The sequence below is a fragment of the Salmo salar genome, chromosome ssa15 (genome assembly GCF_905237065.1).
Source record: "Salmo salar chromosome ssa15, Ssal_v3.1, whole genome shotgun sequence".
Classification (NCBI taxonomy): Eukaryota; Metazoa; Chordata; class Actinopteri; order Salmoniformes; family Salmonidae; genus Salmo; species Salmo salar.
The window spans coordinates 20,957,089-20,969,273 of record NC_059456.1 but is presented as its reverse complement, the minus strand read 5'-3'; the positions used below and the strand labels follow the sequence as shown (position 1 = coordinate 20,969,273).

Genomic DNA, 12,185 nt, shown 5'->3' with positions numbered 1-12,185 from the left:
ATTTAAGAATGATGGATGACACTGTGTTCTTGCAGACCTTTAATGCTGCAGAAATCTTTTGGTATCCTTCCCCAGATCCGTGCCTCGACACAATCCTGTCTCGGAGCTCTACAGACAATTCTTTTGACCTCATGGCTTAGTTTTTGCTCTAACTGTGGGACCTTATATAGACAGGTGTGCCTTTCCAAATCATGTCCAATCAATTGAATTTCCCACTCGTGGACTCCAATGAAGTTGTAGAAACATCTCAAGGATGATCAATGGAAACAGGATGCACATGAGCTCAATTTAAAGTCTCATAGCAAAGGGTTTGAATACTTATGTAAATAAAGTATTTCTGTTTTTATTTTTAATACATTTGCAAACTTTTCTAAAAACCCGTTTTCGCTTTGGGATTATGGGGTATTGTGTGTAGATTGATGAAGATTTTGATTTTATTTAATCCATTTTAGAATAAGGCTGTAACGTAACAAAATGTGGGAAAAGGGAAGGGGTCTGAATACTTTCCAAATGCGCTGGACATTTTCATAGAAGCTTATAAAATCGTCATTAATTACATTGTTGTTTCTAATTACCGCATTTGTATCTTTGTCTTTTAAATTATAGCTGGTTTAGCGTGTATTCATTTCGTGAGAGCTGCGAGATATTTACCAGGTTAGTTTGCCATTAAGTAGTATGCTTTTAAAATATTGTATTCCTGCTTATTTTCAGAAATTGTATTTTCTTATTTACCTTGTAAAGATTTGTTATGTCCTTTTTCTAAGGTAGTGATTTATTTTTATTTCATTTTCATTTCTAACTCAGATTACATTTTTGCAGAGTGTGACATTTTCTTTCTCCTAATGTTACACCTTAAAGGTGTCCTACATTATGTCAGGGGTCGGCTTCTCTGTCCTTTATGTCTACATTTGTAATTGGTTCTCCAAAACGTATTTTTTTTTTTTTTTCCTGGTGGGTTGAGACATCGCGTTGTTTAGATTTGAAAATCCAACAGTTGTATTGGAAGGGGTCTGCACTCGAGGGCTGTGTTTGGTTCTCCTCTGTGTCTTTCTCATTCAAACCCACGTGGACAATCAATCACTAAAAAAGCAAGGCCCCTTCATTATCAACGCCTCGTGCCTACATTACAACATCAAAATAGCCTTCCTGACATTGAAGTCAGGAGGACTTGGAGTTAGGAGTTAGCCAGACTAAGGGTTAGTCAGGAGGACTTGGTGTTAGGAGTTAGCCTGACTAAGGGTTAGTCAGGAGGACTTGGAGTTAGGAGTTGGCCTGACTAAGGGTTAGTCAGGAGGACTTGAAGTTAGGAGTTGGCCTGACTAAGGGTTAGTCAGGAGGACTTGGTGTTAGGAGTTAGCCTGACTAAGGATTAGTCAGGAGGACTTGGTGTTAGGAGTTAGCCTGACTAAGACAGGATGGTTTAACCCTTTTCGATCCAAGAACTGGTCCTAAAATGAGTAGTATTAGGAGCCTGAAGAAGAAACTATCCACTGGGCACAGACGTCAATTCAACGTCTATTCCAGGTTGGTTCAACGCAATTTCATTGAAATGACGTGGTGTGTGCCCAGTTGGTAGTAGTGTTAGGCCCCTGAAGGAGAAAGTCATGTAAGAATAGATTTTGGCAATATTTTGCATTAATTCAGTGTTGAGGAGCCCATCTGAGGAAGGGTGGAGACAGAGAGAGCAGCTGGTGGAGAGATCTGGAGGGAGAAGGGCTGCCACCCCTCCTTCCCTCTCCCTCTCCACCTCTCTCGGTCTCTCTTTTTCTCTTTCTCTCTCTTTTTCCATCTCTTGCCCTCTCTCTCTCTCTCTCTCTCTCATCTGAATTCACTTTGCCGTTTTCCTCCAAGTGTCACGACTGTGATTTATCACTATGATTTATCACTAAACGCGTGCATACACCCACACACAAACACACAGTCACGCTGGTACAGGTTATAGTGCGTGGCAGTAAGGTTAACCTGTACGACTTACATCACAAACATCAGGATTATCAGATACCCTCTCTTCAAAACTAACACTTTTTATTACCATTCACAGATTGTTCTATTTTCTCATTAAGACTTCAAGCACCAGTCTCTTGAACATAGCGTGACCCTGGGTGATATGTTAACTCAAGATTATTTTAAAGTAAAATCTAATTGAAGCCCTCTTTATCTACAGGAACAGCATTGACCAGAATTGACCTGAGCTCAACACAGTGGAATCATGACCCTAGCAGGTAAGCACTTATCTCCACTTATCGCCTTCATGAAAACCCCAAATGTACCTCCAACAAACTCCATTAATGCTGACACTGTATATAACAGGAGACATCATTTAGACACAACAAAACGTAAGTATGTATACTTATTTAATGTAAAATAACATTGCCCTATACCTTCATATTATACTCGTTGTGTACCTCCAACAGAGGTCCTACATTGGAAACATAACTTCAACATAATGTATGCCATTTTCTGTAAACAATAAATAAGGCCTTTCATAATACCACCAATATAGGTAATGAACCATGGCACTGCATGTACTGTAGCTACTGTGTTAAACCATGTTTGGGAGGTGTATTATTCAACTGTAAACTAAAGAGTTGGGGATGATGCTTTGTATATTTTTGGGGGTAGGCTGGGTTGATATTAGTCTAGCCTAGCCAGGGGCCGTAGTTTGGGTGTTGGCTAGGTTTACACTGTCAGAGACACACTGTACTGTACAGTGGACTACAGTGGCTTGCAAAAGTATTCATCCCCCTTGGCATTTTCCTATTTTGTTGCTTTACAACCTGGAATTAAAATTTAAAATAATTGGGGGGGGGGGTTTATCATTTGATTTACACAATGTGCCTACCACTTTGAAGATGCAAAATATGTTTTATTGTGAAACAAACAAGAAATAAGACAAAAAAACAGAAACTTGAGCGTGCATAACTATTCACCCCCCCCCCCCCCCAAAGTCAATACTTTGTAGAGACACCTTTTGCAGAACTTACAGCTGCAAGTCTCTTGGGGTATGTCTCTATAAGCTAGGCACATCTAGCCACTGGGATTTTTGCCCATTCTTTAAGGCAAAACTGCTCCAGCTCCTTCAAGTTGGATGGGTTCCGCTGGTGTACAGCAATCTTTAAGTCATACCACAGATTCTCAATTGGATTGAGGTCTGAGCATTGACTAGGCCATTCCAAGACATTTAATTGTTTCCCCTTAAACCACTCAAGTGTTGCTTTAGCAGTATGCTTAGGGTCATTGTCCTGCTGGAAGGTGAACCTCTGTCCCAGGCTCAAATCTCTGGAAGACTGAAATAGGTTTCCCTCAAGAATTTCCCCTTATTTAGCGCCATCATCACTCCTTCAATTCTGACCAGTTTCCCAGTCCCTGCTGATGAAAAACATCCCCACAGCATGATGCTGCCAGCACCAGGCTTCACTGTGGGGATGGTTTTCTCAGAGTAATAAGAGGTGTTGGGTTTGCGCCAGACATAGAGATTTCCTTGATGGCCAAAAAGCTACATTTTAGTCTCATCTGACCGGAGTACCTTCTTCCATATGTTTGGGGAGTCTCCCACATGCCGTTTGGCGAACACCAAACGTGTTTGCTTTCTTTTTTCTTTAAGCAATTACTTTTTCTGGCCACTCATCCATAAAGCCCAGCTCTGTGGAGTGTACGGCTTAAAATGGCCCTATGGACAGATACTCCAATCTCTGCTGTGGAGCTTTGCAGCTCCTTCAGGGTTATCTTTGGTCTCTTTGTTGCCTCTCTGATTAATGCCCTCCTTGCCTGGTCCTTGAGTTTTGATGGGCAGCCCGCTCTTGGCTGGTTTGTTGTGGTGCCATATTCTTTCAATTTTTTAATAATGGATTTAATGGTGCTCTGTGGGATGTTCAAAGTTTCTGTTATTTTTTTGTAACCCAACCCTGATCTGTACTTCTCCACAACTTTGTCCCTGAGCTGCTTGGAGAGCTCCTTGGTCTTCATGGTGCCACTTGCTTGGTGGTGCCCCTTTCTTTTTGGTGTTGCAGACTCTAGGGGCCTTCAGAACAGGTGTATATATACTGAGATCATGTGACAGATCATGTGACACTTAGATTGCACACAGTTGGACTTTATTTAACTAATTATGTGACTTCTGAAGGTAATTGGTTGCACCAGATCTTATTTAGGGGCTTCATAGCAAAGGGGGTGAATACATATGCACGCACCACTTTTCCGTTTTCTATTTTCTATTACATTTTTTGAAACAAGTTCTTTTTTCCATTTCACTTCAACAATTTGGACTATTTTGTGTATGTCCATTACTTGAAATCCAAATAAAAATCAATTTAAATTACAGGTTGTACTGCAACAAAATAGGAAAAACACCAAGCGGGATGAATACTTTTGCAAGGCATTGTAGGCTAACTACATTTACGTCATTTAGCAGATGCTCTTACCCAGAGTGACTTACAGTAGTGAATGCATACATTTCATACATTTTTTTTCCCATACTGGTCCCCCGTGGGAATCAAACCCACAACCCTGGCGTTGCAAACACCATGCTCTACCAACTGAGCCACACGGGACTACAGCAGAGGTATTGTACAGTGGCCTAGGTTAGGTTAGGCTAGGCTAACTACAGCAGAGGTTGGTTTGAAGGAGATTCCCTCAACAAGCCAATGTGGGTTTTGGTCCTTTCCTCGACTGACCTAACTTTTTATCTGTTGGGGGGAAAAAATCACTGTTTTCCTGAATTAAAAAAATGTACAAACAGTACATGAATTTAAATGAATAAATATGTACCCTGACTGATCTTTCATAACGATAGTGATTAGTGATGATGGAATCTTGGCACCCAGAACCAAATCTCACGTGTGTGTGTGCTATTTGACTTGGCCTTGATTTTAACATTTAAATATTAACTGTCACAAGAGACTAGTGAGGATGGATGATTATGTCTGTGTCTATTCTTTATGATGAACTATACGTGTATATAACTATATATACAGTACCAGTCAAAAGTTTGGATACACCTACTCATTCAAGGGTTTTTCTTTTCTTTTTACAATTTTCTACATTGTAGAATACTAGTGAAGACAACAAAACTATAAAATAACACATATGAAATCATGTAGTTAGCAAAAAAGTGTCACACAAATCAAAATATGTTTTATATTTGAGATTCTTCAAAGTAGCCAACATTTGCCTTGATGACAGTTTTGCACACTCTTGGCGTTCTCTCAACCAGCGTCATGAGGAATGCTTTTCCAACAGTCGTGAAGGAATTCCCACATATGTTGAGCACTTGTTGGCTGCTTTTCCTTCACTCTGCAGTCAAACTCATCCCAAACCATCTCAATTAGGTTGAGGTCGGGTGATTGTGGAGACCAGGTCATCTGAGGCAGCACTCCATCACTCTCCTTCTTGGTCAAACAGCCCTTACACAGCCTGGAGGTGTGTTTTGGGTCATTGTCCTATTGAAAAATAAATGATAGTCTCACTAAGCGCAAACCAGATGGGATGGCGTATTGCTGCAGAATGCTGTGGTAGCCATGCTGGTTAAATGTGCCTTGAATTGCAAATAAATCACTGACAGTGTCACCAGCAAAGCACCCCCACACATCACAACTCCTCCTCCATGCTTCACGGTGGGAACCACACATGCGGAGATCATCCGTTCACCTACTCTGCGTCTCACAAAGACACAGCGGTCGGAAACCAAAAATCTAAAATTCAGACCCCTTGACTTTTTCCACATTTTGTTACGTTAGAGCCTTATTCTACAATTGATTAAATAAAACAATTTCCTCAACAATCTACACACAATACCCCATAATGACAAAGTGAAACAGTTTTTTCAAAGTTTTTGAAAGTACTATTTTTTTTTTTAAATAAACTTATTTACACAAGTATTCAGACCCTTTACTATGAGACTCAAAATTGAGCTCAGGTGCATCCTGTTTCCATTGATCATCCTTGAGATGTTTCTACAACTTGATTGGAGTCCACCTATGGTAAATTCTATTGATTGGACATGATTTGGAAAGGCACACACCAGTCTATATAAGGTCCCACAGTGCATGTTAGAGCAAAAACCAAGCCATGAGATCATCGAAAGAGACAGGATTGTGTCGAGTCACAGAACTCGACACAACTCGAAGGGTACCAAAAAAAGTCTGCAGCATTGAAGGTCCCCAATAACACAGTGTCTCCATCATTCTTAAATGGAAGAACTTTGGAACCACCAAGACTCCCAAAAGCACCAAGACTTCCTAAAGCTGTCCACCCGGCCAAACTGAGCAATCAGGGGAGAAAGGCCTTGGTCAGGGAGGTGACCAAGAACCTGATGGTCACTCTGTCAGAGCTCCAGTGTTCCTCTGTGGAGATGGGAGAACCTTCCAGAAGCACAACCATCTCTGCTACACTCCACCAATCAGGCCTTTAAGGTAGAGCGGCCAGATGGAAGCCACTCCTCTGTAAAGGCTTGGAGTTTGCCAAAGGCACCTAAAGGACTCTCAGATCATGAGAAACAAGATTGTCTGGTCCGATGAAACAAAGATTGAACTTTTTGGCGTGAATGCCAAGCGTCACATCTGGAGGAAACCTGGAACCATCCCTCCGGTGAAGCATGGTGGTGGCAGCATCATGCTGTGGGGATGTTTATCAGCTGCAGGGACTGGGAGACTAATCAGGATCGAGGGAAAGATGAACTAAGCAAAGTACAGAGAGATCCTTGGTGAAAACCTGGTCCAGACTTGGGCAAAGGTTGACCTTCCAACAGGACACCGACCCTAAGCACACAGCCAAGACAACGCAGGAGTGGCTTCGGGACAAGTCTCTGAATGTCATTGAGTGGCCCAGCCAGAGCCCGGACTTGAACCCGATCTAACATCTCTGGAGAGACCTGAAAATAGCTGTGCTGCGACACTACCCATCCAACCTGACAGAGCTTGAGAGGATCTGCAGAGAAGAATGGGAGAAACTCCCCAAATACAGGTGTGCCAAGCTTGTAGCGTCATACCCAAGAAGACTCGAGGTTGTAGTCGCTGCCAAAGGTGCTTCAACAAAGTGCTGAGGAAAGGGTCTGAATACTTATGTAAAATTTGATATTTCTGCGTTTTATTTTTAATACATTTGTACAATTTCTAAAAAACATTTATTTTCCTTTGTCATTATGGGGTATTGTGTGTAGATTGATGTGTTGGGGAAAAAACTATGTAATCAATTTTAGAATAAGGCTGTATGTAACGTAACAAAATGTGGAAAAAGTAAAGGGGTCTGAATACTTTCCTAAGTCACTGTATATATATATATATATATATATATATGCGTGTGTGATCAGAGGCACTGTATATATAACTATAGGTGTGTTTCCCCTGCAGCGTACAGAGAGAAGGTGAAAGAGCTCCCCCTGGTGTCTCTGTTCTGCTCCTGTTTCAACCCTCAGACCATCGACTGTAAACCCACATACAAAGCAGAAGGTAAAACAACACATTCATAAAGTTAATTTATAAGTTAGAAACGAAAAAGAAAAGACAGCATTGAAGAAAAGAAATACATTTGCAGAATATGTAGAAAACGTGTGAGCTAGCTAGTTGTGTTGTGTTTTGTGTAAAGGTTGTGTTTTAAAGCACTTACCTCCTATCCCATTCCCAGATGCGGTGGATCTGGGCTGGTGTGTGATAAAGGACGTGGAGGTGATAGAGTTGAACAAGCGTTCTTCGGGCCAGGCCTTCGAGGTCATCCTGAAGCCTCCGTCATTTGATGGCGTCCCAGAGCTCAACGCTACCATGCCCCAACGCAGAGAACTCTCCATGGAGGAGATCCAGAAGAAATTAGAGGCTGCAGAGGAGAGGAGGAAGGTGAGGAGGACAGGGAGGAGGAGAGATACATACACGCGATAACCATAGCGATAGAGAAGTCTCAAAAGCCCGTTTTTAGCATGTGCAGCGCCATTGAGGACTTTCACCAATTTGAAGTGGGACTTCCTATTGATTAAGGAAGGTTCTGTTTATTTACCAATTCATAGAACAAGTAGAAGAAGAACATTGACTACTTCAAAATGGAGATGGCCCTCAATGACACTGCCCCACGCTCTCAGGCACCATAACGGGACAGATGTTGCATCCTCTAAGTATCTCTATGGCACAAACACACACCTGTCTGTATCCTGATACCACTCCTCACACCGCCCTCTAGTGCCAGGAGGCTGAGCTGCTGAAGCACCTGGCAGAGAAGAGAGAGCACGAGAGAGACGTGATTCAGAAGGCCTTAGAGGAGAACAACAACTTCATCAAGAATGCCAAGGAGAAGCTGGAGCAGAAGATGGAGGCCAACAAGGAGAACAGAGAGGCTCTGCTGGCGGCCATGTTGGAACGACTGCAAGAGAAGGTGATGTTTAGCCACGCTCACGCTCTTTCTCTCTATTCTCTCTATTCTGTCTGTCTGTCTGTCTGTCTGTCTGTCTGTCTGTCTGTCTGTCTGTCTGTCTGTCTGTCTGTCTGTCTGTCTGTCTGTCTGTCTGTCTGTCTGTCTGTCTGTCTCAGAAGAAGAAGTTAATGTTTAGCTTCTCTCCTTATTTATTTCTCTTGAGTTTCTCTCTCTAGTCTCTCTCTCGCTCTTTCTCTCTCTCTAGTCTCTATCTGTCTCTAGTTTCACTCTAGTCTCTTCCAAGTCTCTCTCTAGTCCATCTCTATTCTCTCTCTCTCTCTCTCTCTCTCTCTCTCTCTCTCTCTCTCATCCCTCTCCAGTCTCTCTCTCTCTCTCTCTCTCTCTCTCTCTCTTTAGTCCCTCTCTAGTCTCTCTCTCGCTCTCTAGGCTCTCTCTCTCTCTAGTCCCTCTCTAGTCTCTCTCTCTCTCTCTCTCTCTCTCTAGTCCCTCTCTAGCCTCTGTCTTTCACTCTCTCTCTCTAGTCTCTCTCCCTCTATTTTATATACAGTGCCTCGAAAAAGTATTTGCCCCTTTCTGATTTTCTCTATTTTTGCATATTTTAAATACTGAATGTTATCAGATCTTCAACCAAAACCTAATATTAGATAAAGGGAACCTGAGTTTACAAATAACAATATCTCTCTCATCGTCACTCAGTGCATAGGTTTACCTCCACTGTATTCACATCATACCATACCTTTGTCTGTACATTATGCCTTGAATCTATTCTACTGTGCCTAGAAACCTGCTCCTTTTACTCTCTGTTACGAACACACTAGACAACCAGTTCTTATAGCCGTTAGCCGTACCCTTATCCTACTCCTCCTCTGTTCCTCTGATGATGTACAGGTTAATCCAGGCCATGCAGTGCCTAGCTCCACTCCCATTCCACAGGCGCTCTCATTTGTTGACTTCTGTAACTGTAAAAGCCTTGGATTCATGCATGTTAACATTAGAAGCCTCCTCCCTAAGTTTGTTTTATTCACTGCCTTAGCACACTCTGCCAACCCGGATGTCCTAGCCGTGTCTGAATCCTGGCTTAGGAAGACCACCACAAACACTGAAATTTCCATCCCTAACTGTAACATTTTCCTGCAAGATAAAACTGCCAAAGGGGGCGGAGTTGCAATCTACTGCAGAGATAGCCTGCAGAGTTCTGTCTTACTATCCAGGTCTGTGCCCGAACAATTTGAGCATCTACTTTTAAAAATCCACCTTTGCAGAAACATGTCTCTCACCGTTGTCGCTTGCTATAGACCACCTTCTGCCCCCAGCTGTGCCCTGGACACCATATGTGAATTGATTGCCCCCCCATCTATCTTCAGAGCTCGTGCTACTAGGTGACCTAAACTGGGAAATGCTTAACACCCTGGCCATCCTACAATCTATGCTTGATGCCCTCAATCTCACACAAATTATCAATGAACCTACCACGTACAACCTCAAATCCGTAAACACGGGCACCCTCATAGATATCATCCTAACCAATCTGCCCTTCAAATACAACTCTGCCGTCTTCAACCAGGATCTCAGCGATCATTGCCTGCGTCCGTAATGGGTGGGCGGTCAAACGACCACCCCTCGTCACTGTCAAACGCTCCCTAAAACACTTCAGCGAGCAGGCCTTTCTAATCAACCTGGCCCGGGTATCCTGGAAGGATATTGACCTAATTCTGTCAGTAGAGGATGCCTGGATGTTCTTTAAAAGTGCTTTCCTCACAGTCTTAAATAAGCATGCCCCGTTCAAAAAGATTTAGAACCAGGAACAGATATAGCCCTTGGTTCACTCCAGACCTGACTGTCCTTGACCAGCACAAAAACATCCTGTGGCGTACTGCATTAGCATCGAATAGCCCCCGCGATATGCAACTTTTCAGAGAAGTTAGGAACCAATATACATAGGCAGTTAGGAAAGCAAAGGCTAGCTTTTTTAAACAGAAATTTGCATCCTTTAGCACAAACTCCAAAAACATTCTGGGACACTGTAATGTCCATGGAGAATAAGAACACCTCCTCCCAGCTGCCCACTGCACTGAGGCTAGGAAACACTGTCACCACCGATAAATCTGCGATAATTGACAATTTCAATAAGCATTTTTCTACGGCTGGCCACCTGGCTACCCCTACCCCGGTCAACAGCCCTGCACCACCCACAGCAACTTGCCCAAGCCTCCCCCATTTTCCTTCACCCAAATCCAGATAGCTGATGTTCTGAAAGAGCTGCAAAATCTGGACCCCTACAAATCAGCCGGGCTAGATAATCTGGACCCTCTCTTTCTAAAATTATCCACAGAAATTGTTCCAACCCCTATTACTAGCCCGTTCAACCTCTCTTTTGTATCTTCTGAGATCCCCCAAAGATTGGAAAGCTACCGCGGTCATCCCCCTCATCAAAGGGGGAGACACTCTTGACCCAAACTGTTACAGAGCTATATCTATCCTGCCCTGCCTTTCTAAGGTCTTCGAAAGCCAAGATAACAAACAGATCACCAACCATTTCGAATCCCACCTTACCTTCTCCGCTATGAAATCTGGTTTCCGAGCTGGTCATGGGTGCACCTCAGCCACGCTCAAGGTCCTAAACGATATCATAACCGCCATCGATAAGAGACAATACTGTTCAGCTGTATTCATCGACCTGGACAAAGCTTTCGACTCTGTCAATCACCACATTCTTGTCGGCAGACTCAACAGCCTTGGTTTCTCAAATGACTGCCTCGCCTGGTTCACCAACTACTTCTCAGAGTTCAGTGTGTCAAATCGGAGGGCCTGTTGTCCGGACCTCTGGCAGTCTCTCTGGGGGTGCCACAGGGTTCAATCCTCGGGCTGACTCTTTTCTCTGTACACATCAATGATGTCGCTCTTGCTGCTGGTGATTCTCTGATCCACCTCTACGCAGACGACACCATTCTGTATACTTCTGGCCCTTCTTTGGACACTGTTAACAAACCTCCAGACGAGCTTCAATGCCATACAACTCTCCTTCCGTGGCCTCCAACTGCTCTTAAATACATGTAAAACTAAATGCATGCTCTTCAACTGATCGCTGCCCACACCTGCCCGCCCGTCCAGCATCGCTACTCTGGACGGTTCTGACTTAGAATATGTGGACAACTACAAATACCTAGGTGTCTGGTTAGACTGTAAAGTCTCCTTCCAGACTCACATTAAGCATCTCCAATCCAAAATTAAATCTAGAATCGGGTTCCTATTTCACAACAAAGCATCCTTCACTCATGCTGCCAAAAGTACCCTCGTAAAACTGACTATCCTACCGATCCTTGACTTCGGCGATGTCATTTACAAAATACTCCAACACTCTACTCAGCAAATTGGATGCAGTCTATCACAGTGCCATCCGTTTTGTCACCAAAGCCCCATATACTACCCACCACTGCGACCAGTATGCTCTCGTTGGATGGCCCTCGCTACATATTCGTCGCCAAACCAACTGGCTCCAGGTCATCTATAAGTCTTTGCTAGGTAAAGCCCCACCTTATCTCAGCTCACTGGTCACCATAGCAGCACCCACTCGTAGCACACGCTCCAGCAGGTATATATCACTGGTCACCCCCAAAGCCAATTCCTCCTTTGGCCGTCTTTCCTTCCAGTTCTCTGCTGCCAATGACTGGAACGAACTGCAAAAATCACTGAAGCTTGAGACTCATATCTCCCTCACTAGCTTTAAGCAGCAGCTGTCAGAGCAGCTCACAGATCACTGCACCTGTACATAGCCCATCTGTAAATAGCCCATCAAACTACCTCATCCCCATACTGTTATTTATTTGATT

The 12,185-nt window shown here is 43.4% G+C and overlaps 1 protein-coding gene across 2 annotated transcripts in view; it reads left to right on the top strand.

The window, feature by feature from the left end:
* LOC106571034 (stathmin-4) overlaps window positions 1–12,185 on the top strand; it is a 30,595-nt gene that overhangs the window by 7,659 nt on the left and 10,751 nt on the right. For both annotated transcript variants that reach the window (XM_014143667.2, XM_014143668.2), the window contains exons 2-5: window positions 2,165–2,222; window positions 7,347–7,445; window positions 7,621–7,826; window positions 8,164–8,355. In XM_014143667.2, the coding sequence (XP_013999142.2) occupies window positions 2,210–2,222; window positions 7,347–7,445; window positions 7,621–7,826; window positions 8,164–8,355 (510 nt within the window). In that variant the 5' untranslated portion in view covers window positions 2,165–2,209. The remainder of the gene's footprint in view (window positions 1–2,164; window positions 2,223–7,346; window positions 7,446–7,620; window positions 7,827–8,163; window positions 8,356–12,185) is intronic.